An 18,032-nucleotide genomic window follows, 5' to 3' on the forward strand; every position below is an offset into this window, starting at 1 on the left:
GGAATATTGTTTTGTTTCTTTTTTTAAGGTCTCTAGTATGAGGTCCCTAACGCAAAGCTAAAACTCCAAGTCAAGGGTGGATATTGCCAAGTAGAAAAAACAACACATAGCCAATCCCCAGTAGAGAAAAAGGAGCTTTCCAAAAATATAAGACTCTTGCAGATAGCCAAAGTAGGAAAAAGCACACAAACAAACATTCATCAGAATGAACCACACAAAAGAGGGGGAAGCCATAATTAAGGTTGGTTTTGGTTTTTATTATAAAAGAAACTATTCCGAGTCCAAATGCAATGGAATATGTATGTCGGCACCACCCAAGATACCCAAGTATAAAATCCTGGAACATTTGAAGCCACTAGAAGTGCCCCAAGGGGTACTTAGGGCCAAGCTGGGGGGCCAAAAAGCCCCCCCTCATTAGTAAAGTTCTGACTAGATGGCAGGTAGCTGGAGCGCCAAGACAGAACAGTAACATTGATAGTCTCTGTAAAACTGTACAGTTTTAGAAACTTGTAAGAACATTATTAAAATCTAAAACTTGTTTCTTTATCAAAAGCCCTGCTTTAGTGACGTGCTAATCCCACTGGAAAAAGTAAAACACCCACAACCCTGTCAATAAAGTGGTTAAGTTGACCAGCCAACTCATAGCTTAGAAAAGCCTTCTTGTGTTCGTCACGCAAGCGCATGCGGTTCACAGACTTGAGAGTGTGTTCCAATCCTTACCATGAGCTCTGGACTCTGAACAGCTATCCTATGAGCAACAGCTAATCCACAATGTAAAGTGGAAATTCACAGCCCAGCTACCCTTCCACCCCACTGAACCCCCCCCATATCACTCTCATCTATCCCATACTGGAGTTGCATCTCCAACGATACCTTCAGAAACTCGGCCAGCTAGAGCAGGCAAAGTGATTGGAACATCATCTTTTATTATCCTTTTAAAAAAGGAAAAACAACTTCATATATAATTTTTTTGTTTTTATATTTAAATATAAAAATACTACCTCACTCTGTGTTATGAGCAGATCCCATGGCTTCCAGTGACAGAGTAGGGAGGAATTCTGCTAAGAGCTCTCACATTTAGCTAGGACAATAAGATGTCCAGAACATGGCCAGAGGGGGAGGAATGAGAAGGGAATTCAACATAACTGCCTTAACTCCCTTCTGAATAACCCTAACTTTTTGAGAACAAGGTCTATGGAGAGCTTATCATGCAGGTTAATAACATATGAATGCAACTATTGGGCAAACCCGCCATCTTCCCATCACCCATTGCACCATCTGTCCTTGGAAGCCACTGGATCCTGCCAGACATACAGAAGAATTAGATGAAACAGTGGTTAAAATTCTCTCTAACCTTCTCTTCCTCCTGTCTTCTGAAGCATCAATAACAAATAGACACTGAAAAACTAAACTCTCCTTCCCCCCACAAGACACAAACATGGTAACTCATGCCCTCAAAATTACATCTAGGAGGGAAGTTTAAAGGTTGGGGATGGGGGAAGGTGTTGTCTGTTGGGAGCAGTTCGTCTAGTTCTTGTACTCAAAAGGCTCATCCCCAGTCTCGCTGAGGAGACATGTACGGACTAGTGCCTCTGTCACAGCATAAGGGTCACAATTGGCAGAAGGTCGGCGGTCCTCAAAATAGCCCTTCTTCACTTGGCCCACACTCCTGGGGATACGGATGCTGGCACCACGGTTGGCCACACCAGCTGAAAACTCATGGATGCTGGATGTTTCATGGAAGCCTGTAAGGCGCCTAGCATTGTCCAGCCCCCCTTTCGGGTCATAAGTGCGGATGTGGTACTGGTGCCGTTTGCCCAGCTTCTCGATGGCTTCCTCAATATACCTGGAGAGAAGGAAGGTGGAACACTGAGCCCTGAGAAACAACAACACCTGGCCCATCCTTTGCTTCATCCTGGAGAATGTAAGAAGCCCCCAACAAACAAACCCTGGGTCTCATCCCTTCCAGTTACAACACATACTGTAGTCATGGGCCTCCTCCTCACTGCTAATGGGTTAGTGGATTCACTTTCCCTGAGCTCCACTTCCTGTGATCATTTCATGACAGTCTATAGTGAAGCAGTAATTTTCCCTCCTTTCATTTAACACCAGATGAACTCCTAAAAACAGTCTGATCATGGACATGCTTCCAGAACTAGTTGATCCAATGTGCTAGTGCTGGAGGAGAGATAGCAGTTTTACACCACTACTCAGAGAATCTATCATTCTTTAGTATAAATACAGTCTTTGGGTACCATCACAACTACAGTGAGTGCTGGTTACTGGCGCACAGTACCACCAAGATCCCCCTTCCCTGGGTATTCAAGCTAAACTCTTGCATGATGCCAGATATGTAGCTGGCAACTTGAGTAGGGCCTGAAGTGCAGTCTTAGCTGTGCAGAAACCTTGCTACTACTGATTTAATCCACTTCCCCCTAGCTGAGCTTTCCAGAGTAATGCAACTATCCCAGCTGAGGAGGGGAGGTACTTACTTGAGACCGCCTTCTTCCCTCATGGACTTAGTGCTGAAGTTAGTGTGACAACCAGCTCCATTCCAATTCCCAGGGATGGGCTTGGGATCAAAGGACACAATCACCCCAAAATCTTCACACACCCGATGGAGGATGAAGCGTGCAATCCAAAGGTGATCTCCCATCTCAATCCCTTCGCATGGGCCCACCTGGAACTCCCACTACAGAGGGCAAACAAAAAAGAAAAACCAATAGCTCAAATCAGGTGAAAAATCATTCTCTGCAGGATGCTGTTCATCCTTCTGCCCCTCTGAGGAATTTGTAAAACCCCAAGGTACAAATTGAAAGTAGTGGCAGGGTCCCACAGCACAAATCTTCTGCTCTGCTACGTTTTGGTCTGGACCTTCATATGCAGAGGTGGGTGGAAATTAAGTTAATTACCTGTGCTGGCATCACCTCTGCGTTCGTCCCTCCAATTTTAACCCCAGCATAAAGACATGCTCGGTAATGGGCTTCCACAATGTCTCTGCCGTAGGCTTTGTCTGCCCCAACTCCACAGTAATACGGGCCTGCAATGACACAGGACAAGATTCTTCAAACCATTTATGACACTTCAGTGAAGAGCAGAGGGCATACTGCCCTCAAGATGGCATGGGGTTTCTGGGAAACCCCATCAATTTGTCCTTGTATTGTTACTTCAAATGAACCAGGTGCCTGAGAAGCACAGGTCGCATTGAAAGCCAACAGGCTGTTACCACTAATTCAGGCACTTCAAAAACCCCACTTGTTACACTCAACTCTATTGAATTTGCAGTGCATTTAAATCACCGGATATTTTTTAATTAAATGCATTTTAATGACTATACCATGATCTTAAAAACGCCATTGTTTAGTAACAGTGCTTCAAATTTTAGCTTTCAGCAACCCACAATTTTAAGAAGTCCTTGACTAATTCACTTCATATGAAACATTTTAGCCATCTCCCAGAGCTTCATGACTGATAAGACTACAGTTTGAGGTTAACTGTTCATGGCTGATTTGGACCCTAAACAGCCAGAGGCTTACCCTGAGGCCCAGGGAAGCCATTGGAGGGCCAGCCAAATGGATGTCCATCTGTCCCCAGGAGAGTGTATTCTTGCTCCATCCCAAACCAGGGGAGCTGGTTAGATACCATATCCATAATCCGTTTACAGGTGTGTCTTAGATTTGTTTCTAGAGCAAAAGAAAAGCACCATGCTCATTAGCTTACTATTCTGCTAACAAGCATCCTGTTACTGAAAAGAGATTCTAAAACAGCTCTTATGGTAGAAACTTTCAGACAAAGCCACTCAAAGCCATACAGGCTCTCTGGGAGGACTCAGTTTACACCGCAGCCTTCTTTCTACACAGTGGCTGAGAAATTTGGATTCAGAAATTCAGATTCAGACAGATTCAGACTCTATGGCCTGTCCCCATCATCACTAGCTAGATTGAGATCCAAATACCAGGTAGGACCACTGGCCTGCATTGCTGCTATAGTGCTCAATGCTCTCTTATGCCTTTATTTGCAATGTTCAGTACTGTTACCTGCCAGAATTTGGGTAAGGAGACTTAACATAGGCACAGAACTTGTCTGAGAAGGCTTATATATGGGATCTCAGGAGGCTTTGTTCCCTTGTGTTCAAACTATCACCTCTGCCAGCAGCCCCAAATCTTTTCCTTCCTCTACTCCATTCCTTGCAACTTCTTCCATGTTCTCCCCTCCTCATAAAATACTTTCCCAGTTCCCACATCCCTCCCTACACTCGTGTCCCTCCTGTAGAAGACTCCCTTGTCTACCCAGCACACATCACATTGACTTGTGTCACTTCTTTCCATCCCAGAGCTGCCAATGAGGAGTTTACAGAAAAACCATGTTTCCTCTCGGCCGGTCACACCTCACGTTGTCTGCCCTATATTTAAGCTCTTCAGGGCAAGGATGTTCATAAGTCTTGTACAATATTAAGGCATTAATGGCGCTTGTATAAGTCTTCCATTAACTGAGCCTGTGGCAGTTAATCCACTTCTCAGCTTTCTCTACTCCAAGGCGGCAGACTGTTCTTCTTCACCCTTCCCACAACTATTGCAGCAGGGGAGAGGGAAGACTGCATCCTACCTGCCGTCTGGCGGTTGTACTTGAAGACCTCACAGAGAACCAGCTTGTTGGGGTCCTTCCGGAAGGGGTCACGGAACATGGCGGCAGGTTGTAGGTACATATCACTGTTTGAGCCTTCAGACTGAAAGGTACTAGACCCATCAAAGTTCCACTCTGGTAGATCTGGAGCAGGACAGGGAAGTATGTCACTGGATTAGCACCATCTTCTTGGATAAACAATTTTCCATAACCCAAGAGGTGAGCCTACCAATTAATTTGGAGGTGGGGGAGGGGAAAAAAATACACAGAGGAGGGAGAGGATGCACCTTCAAAGCGTTGGCACTTCTTTTTTTTTGGTTGCTGATTTTGTTTCAAATGAAAAATGGCGTTTTCATAGGTTATCTCCAGTAGCCCAAGAAGCTGAAGGTATGCAGAGCCCTGTTTAGCTAGTAGCACTGCAAGCTGCCTTGGCACAGACATTCCCTACTTTGCAGGTAAGTCTAACACCCAGACATTTTTCTATTGAGTCTGGAATTCCGGCCAAAAGAAGGGAAGGCCTAAGAATCACTAAGTCACTCTTAAGGTAAAAGTAAAGGGGGGAGCCCAGTGTGTCCTCACAGATGTCTTCGAGTGGTAGGTGGTCCTTGCAATGCAGCCATAAAGAAGCTCTTCCATATGGGGCACAGCCATGAAATCAGTGGAGAGATCTCTTTTATGAGCTAGTACAAGGCCATGCAATGCATCCACTGGACAGTCCAATGCTGTTTGTGGGAGAAACCTTCTTCACCTCACCTCGTCCTCTCCCTCCCTCTCCCACTACTGAATTTGTTTTTGGGGGTGTATGTGCTATGAAGGTGTTAACACCACCCAATCTATTATCTCTTTCCTACGTTGGAAGTCAAGAGGTTTTAAGCAAGCTTTGCCAGCCACTTCCTTGGAAGGGGAAAAAAGCTCCAATTATGAAATGAAAACAGCGGGCATGACCAATTAGTGTCTGCCTTACACCATGGCAACAAGTGAAGAAATCCTAATGCTATTAATACTGTGCAAGTAGGGACTGTTTGTTCGGACTGACACAAGCCCTTAATGACACCTCATAGTTCTAGGCTTTCCTTCACTTCCTTCTTGCAAACCGCATCCTATTAAAATAAAAGCTTTACCACTGATGAGTAAGCAAGCAATGAGTCTCCTCAGACAGGCACTACTCTGTAGCAGTGGTTCTGCATACACTTAAGCCTGGGAACCATAAAGGAGTCTTCTGCATCTTTCTCTCCCACTCCCCCTCTTTTCAAATTCATTCACTGGGGGAGAAGTGGGAGATATCCCATCACATATTTCTACTCTTGACAGAAGTTTATAAAGCAAGACATCAGATGCACTATCCCTTTCAGCTGGTAGGAAATGCCACCCCTTCCTCCTTAAAGAGGAGGACCTTTACCTTTTTTCGGCAAAGAACTTGTCACACAAGTTACTGTTCCCCCAAAAAGGCCAGAGGGCCCTTATTGTTATGATCCAATCCCACAGATGGAGGCTGACTACTACACAGTACTTGTAAGCCCAACACCCTGTTCTCCTCAGCTGGACTGGTATGGGGTCCATCCCATACCCGTCTTCTTACCTTCAATGCTCTTTGGTTCCTGGTCCAATGTCCGGGTTTTACAGCGCAAGTGCTCTCCAGTCCCATCAATCCAGATGTACATAGCTTGCACTTTCTCACCCTGGGGCAGCTTCATGTACATGTTCTTTATAGCTTTGCTCAGGTGGGAACTTGCTGAGGTGGCCATAGTGACAGAGTGTGTTACAAGAGTCCTGCAAGGAAGAATGGAAAATCCAACTATGACCATTGTCTGTGTTCAAAAGGGGCTCACAGACCTTCAGACTAACCAACTAGTTGAGTTTTGGTGCTGAACAACAGAATAAACTTTTTTCCTGGATTGCCCCTATCCAGTTATACCATGGCATCATGGTCTCAACAGCTCAATATCTGGCTTTCTACATACAAAGGGAACATGGTAGGTTCCTTTCTAGGATACAGGGATGTGTCTATCAATACAACGGTAGTGAAAAGATACAATTTGGGACAGAGTAGGTCTACAAAGCATCGGGTTAATTTCTATTTCCTGCCCTGGAAGTAGAATTGGCTCAGCCTTCTCTGTTTCCAGCTTCTATTAAGGTTCACTGAGGAGCAGACCTCAAGAGGGCTTATTACCATCAACGTGAATGTTACATTTCACAGACACTGAAGAAGTCAAGCTAAGATATGAGGATGCTTCATTCTTCATTGCTCTGAAGGAGCATTGCTACTCAAGTTGTGGATGACAGGGCCTTCTTAGCACTAAAGTTCTTCCTCCACTCCAGTAAGGACCACTTCCCAACCAGAGCTCCACAATGAACCCATGCGATCTGAAGAGATCCAGTAATCTAATCTTAAGGAACATGAAAGAGTGCCTGGAGTAAGGCAACATAAGGAACCTTCGAAGGAGTTTGAGAACATGGAGAGAATGAAAGAATGGAGAGTCATCAGGACAGGAGAGAGAGAGAGACTCTTGGGTCCATGTGTAGGGAGAATGGTAGTACAGCACGAGAATGCAAGCTCACAATTTAACTTGCTGGGGATGGGTTATTGCCTTCCAGCTCTGCAGATTTCAGGTGGAACCATCTTCCTCTATAGGAAGGATGCTTTGAATGACAACACTGTACCACTTCCTCACTCAACAGGAAATTTACCTCTGCCAGCAAACCCCTTTCTGCCTTTCACAAAGAGGGTACCAAGGGGGCAGGGGCCCCCACACTCCCATCCCAACCCCATCAGAACCTGTCAAGCAAAATACCTATGCAAGCCCCCACTACTGCTCTCAGAAGCAGTTGCCTTTTCTGTCACCTCCCGACAGTCAAGTCATTTCCAGCATGACCCAGGATTTTGTTCTGTACTTCCTTTGCTTTCTTTATTTCATGGACATGCAGGCAGCCTAATTGTGGCTGCAATCTGGAGATACCTGGCCTCCTCAAACCAGGATCCCTCAGCTTGCCTCACCTAAGGCAGACCTAAATCATACTCCTTCCCCCTCTGCTTCCAGCCCCCTATCACCACCTCCTCCAAGTGCACTCACTGCCCATTCAACTGCATGCCCTTAAATGTCATTCCAGGTTTGCTGCTGTAACTAATTTTCTCTATGAAGTGCCAAATGCCACCCAGCTATCGCACTGCTTCCCCACCCCCCTCTGCTTTCTCCCCTGGACAGTCTCTTTATGGCCAGTGAAGAAATATGATCCACCCTTTTTTCCTCTTATACAGATCTCTCCCCTGTCCTTGCTAGAAGAACAAGCCCATTCTCTCATCCCTAGAAGGGAGCTTGTTTTTAAAGAAACCTGCTAATAAACCTTAAAAAAAAAAAACTAGAAAAGAAATCTACTTAACACTTGAAAAGCACCAAATTAAATCAGAGCTGCCTACATTTCCACTCCCCTTTTACAAGTGTGCTTGCTTCCCTGACAGAAAGCAGCAGAGGAGAGCAACAGAGCAGGCTGGAAAGGGTTATTGCCTGGGTATACCTCCGGGATATCATAAGGAAAAAAGCCAGAAAGATCTAACACGTAGGTGGGCAAACCACCTCCCTATTGTTTGTCAGGGCACAGGAATCTTAGGGCTGGAAATGGATTGGGAACAGCAAAATGAAAAACGAAGATGGTGCAGGAAAATAAATAATAACCCCATGCAAAAACAAATCAAATCAAGTCACATCACATCACATTTCAAGAGCAACACAAAGAGGAGCCCAGATCCGGGGCGACTGCCCTTCCCCCAGCTCTGCCTTTCTGCAAACTGCCTCTCAACCGAAAGGGGCCTTTGCTGGAGGACATCACCATGTCCCCACCACACCGCATCCAAAACACGCCAAAAGGTTCGGCCAAGCCCACCCATCCCCTGCGCCCGACAGCTGCTGCAGCACTAGGGAGCCCCCCACCCCCCGTGCAAGGCGAGGTGCGGATGGATGGCCCTGCCCAGCCCCGATGCCGGTGGCACCGCGAGGAGGCAGGAGCGGCGGGTTGCCGACCAGCAGGTACCTGGGCTGGCGGCGGAGAGGAGGAGATGCCCGAGGCGCGGCGGGTGCAGTCTCTCAGCGGGGTGCTCCCATGCTCGGCTGTGGGCAAGCCGGGCTCCCTGCCCGCCCCTTTATCCGCTGCCCAGTGCCAGCCCCTCGCTCCGCGATTGGCTTCCCGGGGGCGTGCGCTCGGCGGGGCCGGCGGGTGCGGGGCGCGCCGCTCCCCGCCATTGGGCGAGGGGCGGGGGAGCAGCGAGAGACGAAAACAAGCGCGAGGCCCCGCTGGGGGCGAGGGGACAAGCCGCCCCCTCCCCCCGCGCTCACGCGGGGCTGCCCGGCTTCCCTCCCCCGCCCGGAAGCCGGGGAGAGGCCGGCCGGCTCCTCAGCCTTTAAAGTCACCCTCGGGGCAAAGAGCCCCTAGCCTGCATCCGGAGCAGGGCACGCTCGGCCCCGGCTTCACCCAGCCGGTGAGGGGCTGTTGGCACAGCTCCCGGGGCATGTGGGTGGCACCTCCACAATGTGGGGCCAGGTGCCACTTCAAGGTGGCTGGCTTGTCTCTGAGGTGCCCCCCTCTGCCCTGCTTTCTCCCCACTTGCAAACTTAGACATCTCCCTGGCCATTGGTGATGTGTAGCAAGTGCACGTGCACCCCCTGAGTGTGGCGGTGCACCCCCTGCAAAAAGGCGCCACCAACACTGCCAGTGGCACCTGTAGGCGGTCGCTGCTTACCATTTCCCCCCCTGCCCAACACCGCCAGTGGCGTCTGCAGATCACCGCTGCCAGCAGCATCTAAGGGTGGTCATTGACAGCCAGTCAGCGCTCACCACTCACCCACCGCTGACAGGACTCCCTGCTTGCTGCCACCACGCTCCTGCTGCCAACAGCGCTGCCACCGCCTGCGAGAGCTCACCATGCCCCCCAGCCTCCGGGGACACGTGGCGTTTGTCTCTCTGGCAAGGGGACTCTGTCCCCAACCAGGTTCCTCCTGGGAAGCATTGGCACAGTGTGCCAGCGATGTTGCACACAGCATGAGGGCCACAAGAGACTCCTCCTTGGCTTGCTCCTGGGGCTTTTGGTTAAGGGCAAGTGAGACTCGGGGGGGCATCCAAATCCCAAGCCTCTCTGGGCTCAGGCCTGCACGTAGGATGCCTGCCAATGGAGTATCTGAAGCCCCAGGGTGAAAAGTTGGGGGTCAAGGATACTTGCCAGTTGTAGTGCCACGTATGGTGTTTTAACGACCGAGTGTTGCTCAATGGAGAGGATTCGGAACTGACTTGGCTAATCTGACCTGCAATACAAAAAAAAAAATGCTTCCCACAGGCTGTTTCAGTGCAGTGGTACAGGGAACAGGTATACTGCATGGCCTGCATTTCTCAGGCAGATGGAGGTCAGGCCACATGCTCCCCACCTTGCTTTCTTCCCTCGCCTGCTGTTTCCTGCAGCCCAGAGAGCACATTTCAGTGGAGATGCAACAAATACCCCCAACCCAGCATATGCATAGACAGCCCCACTTGGGGTGGCAGTAGACCCTGAGTCCAGACCCCATACTGCTGAACAGCACACATTTCTGTCACTTAAGTTACAGCACTTGCAATGGCTAGTTGGAAACTGCAGCCAAACCAGTCACGGGGGAAGAACAAAGACCACACTGTCCTTCATACTAATAGCTAATACTGGACCAGAGAGAGAGGCAGGCCTGGAGGCTACCGCTACATGGCCTGAATTCCTCTGGCATTTGCTTACTTCTCCTTCCCCAACAGCCCCATTTCACCTTTCATTCTTGCCATTCCCATCCAACTTTTCAGACCTGAATACTGAGCGACCTGTTTTATCGATGTAAGCCAAGACAAAGGCATTAAACAGGCCAAGTTCAGATTTGGTCACTTGATTCTAATTGCTTAGCTAGTTAGCCCATTTTTCCAATCCGATGTGAGGAAAAACACTCAAGACAGGCGAACCATGAGCCAACACATTCACTACAATATTGGGTGCAAGAAAGTCACAGGGGAAAAATAACCCCAGTGAACAGGGATTTCTGTCATTGCAAGGTGCATTAAGGCCAGGGCTGTATTCCAGCTCCTTTCCCTCAGGTCTGCAGTGAAGAAGCATGGAGAGGGTACCCAAGTTTCCCTGAAGTGTACAAAGTGGTTAGTTGCAAACAAGCTTGGGTTGCTCATGCAAACAACTTCAGTCCTCCCCCATCCATCTCATTGTGTTACAGGTTCTGGTTCAAGAGTCTGGAAATTAGATTCATAAGATTTTCAATGTTCTGGGATCCCTCTACCCCACCTGATATTTATTACAGTTTGTATCTTCCCTTTTATTCCCCCAGAGAAAAAAAAATTCTCCAAAGATTCCTTCCCACCTCCTCACCCCCAATTCCAGGAACCTTTGCTACTTAATACCCATTTGTTACATGTCAGAACAGAACAGCTTCATGGAAAACAGTCCCTTGCTCTGTTGTGTAATGCTCTCTGCCCTGTTCAGCCTTCATTCCTCCTCCCCCATCTGTCCTAGACTTAGCTGTTCAGGAGTTGTTTACAGGAATCGAAAAAGGCCTGGCCTGCCTGGTGAGAGCCCAGCGCTCTCTAGTGGAGAAGTCCCAGTAAATTGTTTTTTTTGCCAGCCAGCTCAGCTTGTTTATGCTCCTGCCTCCATCTCCTCCAGTTACACTTTGTTTTTGTGGGGAGCACAGATCAGCCAGTCCTCTCTCATTTGCGTGACAGGTTGGCCCTCCTCATCGCAAGTGAGTAATTTTAGCTAGAACAAGTTACAGGACTGACTGGTGTTGTTTACCAAGATGTACTATTTGAGAGGAAGACATTTAAGCCAGCTGTTACAGCTTTACATATGGAGCCTGCTAGAGAACATATAGCACCTAAGGCATGGGACCTAGCTGGACTATCTATATCCTTTTAGTCTGGGGGCGGGAGGGAGGAATATAAGTCCTTGTCTTCCTTCCTTGAGGCTGCTAACTCACCCTGGTGTGGCAATTCAAATCCAAACTCAGATCCGCAGCCTACAAAGCAAGGTCCTGTTTGTGAAACTCAGGTCACCTGCATCTCTGGAGACCCCCATTGTCTACAGAGCTGTATATTTCCACCCTTAAAGCCACTTTACAAGATAACTATATTTTTTAAATGGGAGATGCCAAATTAGAAAACAAACACAAACCCAGCCAGTGTCACCAATTCTAGGTGCTTCTGCAGAAGGCAGAACACACCCTACTGCTGCTACCTAGACTATATTGTGATCATCTGGTGGTTAGGTTGTTCCTTAATGCATGAAAATGAATCTCCTTACAATTTGCAGTCCTCAGAAATTTAACTATAGATGCAGTTCCTATCATATTAATTCACAAAATGACCTAGATACCTCAGGTTGCTATGCAATACTCAAACAAACCTAGAGAACAAAAAGGTAAATCACCGAACAGTATCCAGACCTATCCCCCCTGCTACAAGCACACACCCTACCCTTTTCACAATTACCATTCATCAAAACCCACAGCTTGCAGTGGTAGCTCTGTACCTTCTTCTACTTTGCTGTGCAAGCCAGTTACCCAAATTAATCCCATCTCCAGCGCTAGTAGCTGTGGGTGTATGGAGTCATATTTTAGTAAAGAGTTGGATGCAAAAGTGATGGAAGGAAGGTCTCCTTTGAAGGACTAAATTAAGGCCACAGGAATAGAGAAAGTGAAAGCCCAATATATTAAATGTCTTTTGTAAAAAAAGTTAAATTTGTAAATTTGAAGAAGAAAGAAGCATGCCCCTTCCCTTACCCCTCCCCTTTCTTCTGTAATGAATAGGGTTTGGAATCATTTGTCTTGCCCAGCAGTTGACACTGTTGCGTGATGGATGTGTGAGATGCTACTCTATGTATTTGATTATACAATCTGATGTGAGGGAAGGTCACTCAGCCATTTAAACAGGTGTAGTAGGCACTGACCCAGTGCATCCAACAGCTGATTTTGATCCTTTTGACTCCTGTATAACGCTGATGAAATGCCCAGAGACCCATGTTTGAGGCCTATGCACCCAATTTACTTTATAATGAATAAATATTGAAAGATTTGCAGAGGTCCAAGGCTGGCTTTGAAGAAGCTGCCAGGTCAAGGGTAGATGATTGCTGGTTTTGAATTGGTTTTCAAAGACAGCGAAGGCCAGCAGAGTTATCTGGGCTGCACTGAAAGGCAATTAAAAAAAAATCCCCATCTGGCACTGAAAAGCTTAGCTGCAATATGTGTCAGTGACGCATGTAGGACAGTGGGGAGCTGATGACCTGAGAAAGGAGGAGGGGCAAATAGAGCCAGAAGAAACCCACAGCACCCACAAGCATTTGACGTTTCTGTCCATTACGTGTTCTTAACCCTTTAGCCTAGCAACAGCTGGCTAGCCAGGGGCATCAGTATACAGCAGGTAAGAGTGGCTCCCACCACGTTCAGTGGTGCACAAAATTGAGTCACAGCTTAGGTAGGAGAGGAGCTGGGATACTCTCTAACTTTCCAGTGATCTGCTGTCCAGCAAAATTTTGGTACAAGCTTTTGATTTCAAGTTAGTACGACACCTCAGGCATAAGCATTAAACTCTCTTGCATACCTTTTGCAAACCAAAGAGCTAAAACTTGCACCTCTTTTACTCCTAGAGGGTACTTCTCCCAGCAAAATTTCTAGCAGAATTCAGCTTCCTAAGGCCCTTGTTTGTTTTTAAAGAGGGAGAGCAGCAGGGGTAAGTCAGAGACACCACTAATGAGAAACAGATGGGTTTGCTCTAAACTAAAGCTTCCCTGAAGTGGGGGGAAGCTAAAAGATGGGAATTTTAAGGGGATAACAATCTTGCTCCAAGGGGTGAGGACTAGAATTTGTTTTGGTTAATTTTGTTTGCAACATACCTTATTAGTGTAATGTTTAAAGTTGGAAAATTCAGTGGATGCAGTTAGGAAATACTGCAATAAGGGTCTTTCTGGCAGTGTTAGTTTACAATGTATTTTTGCTCTGGAATCCTGTCCCTGGTAAATGGATTCCTTACTACAGCAGAGCCGCTCTAATTGTGGATGGAAGATTAATTTTGGACTAATACACTTTTCTGATTAGCAAGTAAGCGTGCAGAGAACTCTCACTTGCTAGTCCACCCGACTGCATCCTGGTGTAAGATTAAGGCCTTGAGCTGTAGATTTGCAAACAGAAAACTTGCAACATTCTGTTGTAGCTAAATGAGTCCTGGGTCTGAATTCAGCAAACAGAACTGTGCAAAGAGCAAGGCCTCAATCCTGCAAACACTTAAACTTGTAAGTGGCAGTGAAAGAGCATGAAGTTGATTGAGTAAGGGATGCAATTTTTCAGAACTAGCGGCATAAGTACAAATATAACATACTTAAGAACCTGTAAAGTGCAAAGCACCAGATTGAGATTTCAGAAGTCTGAGTTGTCGTCCCAAATTGGAAAATTGCTGTAAAATGGAAGTCAAAGTTGCAGATAACAAGTGTTAGACAGGGTGTGTCTACATGTTGCCCTATGGTGACATAGTGATGTGCTACGTCACTGTACGGTACGCTATGGCAACATAGCTATCACGCAAGTCTACACGTGATGGCTAACTAGTACTTCCAAAAGGAAGTACTAAAGCACAGCAACATGTAGAATCTCATGACTGGCCTGTTTCTAAGGAAATTCAGTGTTAAAGCTGTAGCTGCAATCAGTACTTTAGCAAAGGGGGGAACGAATGGGACGATTGCCCTGGGCACCAAAGAGAAGGGGTGCCAACAGGTGCTGCCTAGCTGGAGCAAGGCACAGGACAGAGCCATGAGCACCTTGGAGGGGGGGGACTATAGACAGTGGAAGGCAGAGGTTAATGGGGCTCAGCCCCCTCCAAACATGGGAAAGTGGGTAGGGCCACAAGGGAATCTGGGCAGCTGCAGCCGGGATGGGGAGGGGCACACATGCAGCCAGGATCACAGCCCAGTGTGTGGATCACTGGCTGCCCAGCACAGCAGACAAGTACCAGTCTATGAAGGAAAAGGGGCTTGGGGGGGTGGGCAGATCGAGGCCCCCACATTGAAGGAGGGCGTGGGGCAGAGGCAGGGGTGAATGGGGCCCCAGCCAGCCCAGGAGGCTTATCCAGGGACATAGACAACTGGTGCCACCTTAGTCGGGGTGGCACATGCCCCCCCTGCGGCCAGTCTCACTGACCGGGGGAGCACTCCCGGAATTGGGGCACTCCCAGTTGCAGCACTCCCGGAAGTGGCCGCGGTGCTACATCTGGCGCTCCCACTCCCCGGCTGCACTCGCAGGGGGGGCACTGGCACTCCTGTTTGCCCCCCCCGCCCGTCACCTACGCAGGGAGTGCAGCCTGTCAGGAGGTACACCAGTGCTCTCAGGGTGTGCACATGCACCCCCTGCGCATTGCCACTGTCCAGGGACGTAGGGGGAGGGTGAGCTCCCACCATCGTACACACCCTGGCACCCTGGCATGTGGAGGCAGGCTGCTGCTGTGCACTGGGCTTTGTGCCCCCTGCCACTCCAGCTGCCTTGAGAGCCATGCAATGCCATGTGCATTCACCACTGGGCTGCACTGCACCCCCTGCCCATTTGGTGTTGGGATGCACATGGTGTTGCGCGGCTGCAGCAGGCAGCTGCAGCAGCAGCGAGGCACAAAGCCCAGTGCATAGCGGAAGGCCACCTCCACCCTACACACAGATCAGAGTCTACATGCTCCCTGGACCTCTGCCAGGGTGCACACAGCAGCAGGAGCTCCCCCATCACCACCACCATGCCCCTGGACAAGCCACTTGGGCTCCGATTGTCTCACCACCTGGCACAGCTGGGGCCCCATTCACCCCAGCCCCTGCCTGTGCCCCACTCTCTCCTTCACCACAGAAGCCTCGATCTACCCCTCCATGCCCCTTCCCCCTGCCCTCACAGACTTACCTGCTGGGGAGTGCACATACGCACTCAAATAATTTTTTCTCCCTCAGCCTATGGGAAGGGCGGCTCCCGCCACTGCGTGCACTCCTGAGCAAGAATGGGAGGGCATCTGCACCCCGGGTCTATGTGCATCACAAGGGCGGGCTGTCACTGCATACTTTGCCCAAGACACCAAACTTTGTTGCTACAGCGCTAGTCACAATTGAATCCAATACATTAAATAAGAAATGTGCACTGGAGGCATGAATCCATCTTGTACTGACTCCCTACAATGAGGATTAAAGTATGTGGGGATTTTGATGCCAGCTGAGATTATACTGACTTAAAAGACACATTCAGTGTTTCCTTCTCATGTTTTTTCTTTCTGATGTCTTCACTTGGACCAATGGTTTGTTTTGCAGAAACAGGTGTTAGGTTGTGTAAAAATTAGCCGGTACCAAACAGACCAAACCTAGATATCTTGCTTCCAAACATTTTGCTTTGGTTTTAATTCCACTGGAAAAAAGTTTTCTAGAAACCAAATGTTGGGGCACTGTGGCCACTGCAATGAGCCCTGCAAGTGAAAGGGATGGAAAGATAAATGAAAATGGACTGGTCCTGCAGTTGCTGAGAAAACCCGCACAAAAAAACACAAAGAGGCCTCATCCAGACAAGCACAGCCATGCGGTATGTTCAGCTGTTTTGGAGCAGAGCAGGGGAGGGGGCACTGAACCCCTCCCTCCCCCCTTCAAAAAAAAGCAGACCAGTGCATGTGGGGGCAGTGTGCATCACTCAAAACTGGAGCCTGGCTGGCTGGACCTACATTCCAGCTGCTGGCTAGGCTCCAAGCATCAGGATCACCATTGCTGCAGCCCCCGGAGGCCCCCAGTAAGGCTGCTGGGACCAGCCCAGTGTTGGCCCCAGCCTCCCCTACCCCACCCAGAGTAACCTGGGATCCCTAGTTGTCCCTGGGGAAAGCACAGGCATTCCCCAGGGACAACTAGTGGCTTTCACTAGTTGTATCCAGGGAACCAAACATCCACACTTGTGCGAATGAGACTAGAGAGTTCAAACAGGAAAAAATCTTTCAGCAATCTACTCTGACTCAGTCTTCAGAGAAGAAATTGGGAGAAGGGAAGGGGGAAATTCTGTACTCTACTTCCAAGACCACTGGAGTGCAAGTATGATGGAGCCCACAGAACCACAACACATTCACAACAGGGACTAAAGCAGGGGTGGGCAAAATGCAGCCCAGGGGCCAGATGTGGCACACCAAGCCATTCTATCTGGTGCATGTGGCCCCTAAAAAATTTAGAAAATTAACATTTATCTGCCCCTGGCTGCCTATCGTGCGGCCCTTGATGGCTTGCCAAAACTCAGTAAGTGTCCCTCCACCCAAAATAATTGCCTGCTCCTGAACTAAAGTGAGGTAAACCAGTACTCAAAGAGCAACTTTGCCCCTGTCCTTCCCCTAACTAACTGGTCCAGCAGGTAGGCTAAAGTTTGGGATGGAAAGTGGATCAGTAGCAAAAATTGAGCATGATATGGTAGGCTGGGGCTTGTGGTTGTTTGCAGACACCTGAAGGGATGCCAGCTCTCAAAACCTCTGTGCAATTTTCTAGTTCCAATGGTTTGTGGACATGGTGGGGGGATGCAGAGTCTATAATAGGTGTGTCTACACATGCATTTTGGCACACCTAAATTTAAGGTGCATTAGCTTAATGTACATTAAACGGGTTTAGGTAGGTGTCTACACATGCAAGTATTATAGCGCATTAATGTTGTGTGTGGACTGACTTGGGACTAAGCTAGTCCCAAATTAGTACATACACACACAGCTTTAATGCATCTACACATGCGTTAATGCACTTTAACTGTTTGCACCTAATTTTGATACCTTCCGGTTATCAAATTTACTTGCAATTAGCTCAAAATCACCATTTTAAAAGTATTTTAAGGGTTCTCACATGTAGTTGCGCACCCTAATGCGCCTTTAATTTAGGCTAACGTACTTTAAAGTGCCTTGTGTAGATATGCCCACTGAGTCACTGGTGGGTATTAGTCAAAGATTGTGGAGTAGGTGCTGATTATAGGGGCCAGATTCAGAGGAAAATTAACCCCTGGGGCACCCCAGTTAATAACAAAAAAACCCCAACAACTACATCAGTTCTACTCAAAGACACATGAAGCTAATAGCCTTAAAGAGAGCTCATCCAGGTTTTGTGCACATGGAGCTAGTCCTGCCAGCACACCTTTCACCCCTTGCTCATTTAGCCTTGGACTTAGTCACAGTTGTAAGTTGTACCAGCTTATACTGGACAAGGCTGAGACCATCAAGCTTGCTCCGTTTGTAATTTAAGCAATAAAAGAGGTGGGAACTCTTACAACAGAAGGCTTGGACATGAATTAACCTGCTGTACCACTTAGGGATTTGACCATTGTGCTTGTTGATGAATAGAGGGATAGAGAGGGTGATGTTAATCATAAAGGGGGTAAGCCCACCCA

General features: G+C 48.1%; 2 protein-coding genes across 2 annotated transcripts in view; one reads left to right on the top strand and one right to left on the bottom strand.

The window, feature by feature from the left end:
- Positions 1 to 905: 905 nt before the first annotated feature.
- Positions 906 to 8,874, bottom strand: GLUL (glutamate-ammonia ligase). The gene is made up of 7 exons (XM_090047992.1): positions 8,650 to 8,874; positions 6,203 to 6,393; positions 4,606 to 4,767; positions 3,537 to 3,683; positions 2,913 to 3,040; positions 2,493 to 2,692; positions 906 to 1,846 (listed from the first exon to the last, which is right to left on the bottom strand). The coding sequence occupies exons 2-7, from the start codon at positions 6,366 to 6,368 to the stop codon at positions 1,528 to 1,530; spliced, it is 1,122 nt and encodes a 373-aa protein (XP_089904118.1). The 5' UTR covers positions 6,369 to 6,393; positions 8,650 to 8,874; the 3' UTR covers positions 906 to 1,527.
- The window catches only part of RGSL1 (regulator of G protein signaling like 1), a 65,545-nt gene continuing 53,912 nt past the window's right edge, over positions 6,400 to 18,032 (top strand). The window contains exon 1 of the mRNA XM_090049749.1: positions 6,400 to 8,645. Coding sequence (XP_089905875.1) covers positions 8,450 to 8,645 — 196 coding nt within the window. The 5' untranslated portion in view covers positions 6,400 to 8,449. The remainder of the gene's footprint in view (positions 8,646 to 18,032) is intronic.

This window comes from Crocodylus siamensis, chromosome 5, assembly GCF_052110815.1.
Source record: "Crocodylus siamensis isolate JL-2025a chromosome 5, ASM5211081v1, whole genome shotgun sequence".
Lineage (NCBI taxonomy): Eukaryota > Metazoa > Chordata > Crocodylia > Crocodylidae > Crocodylus > Crocodylus siamensis.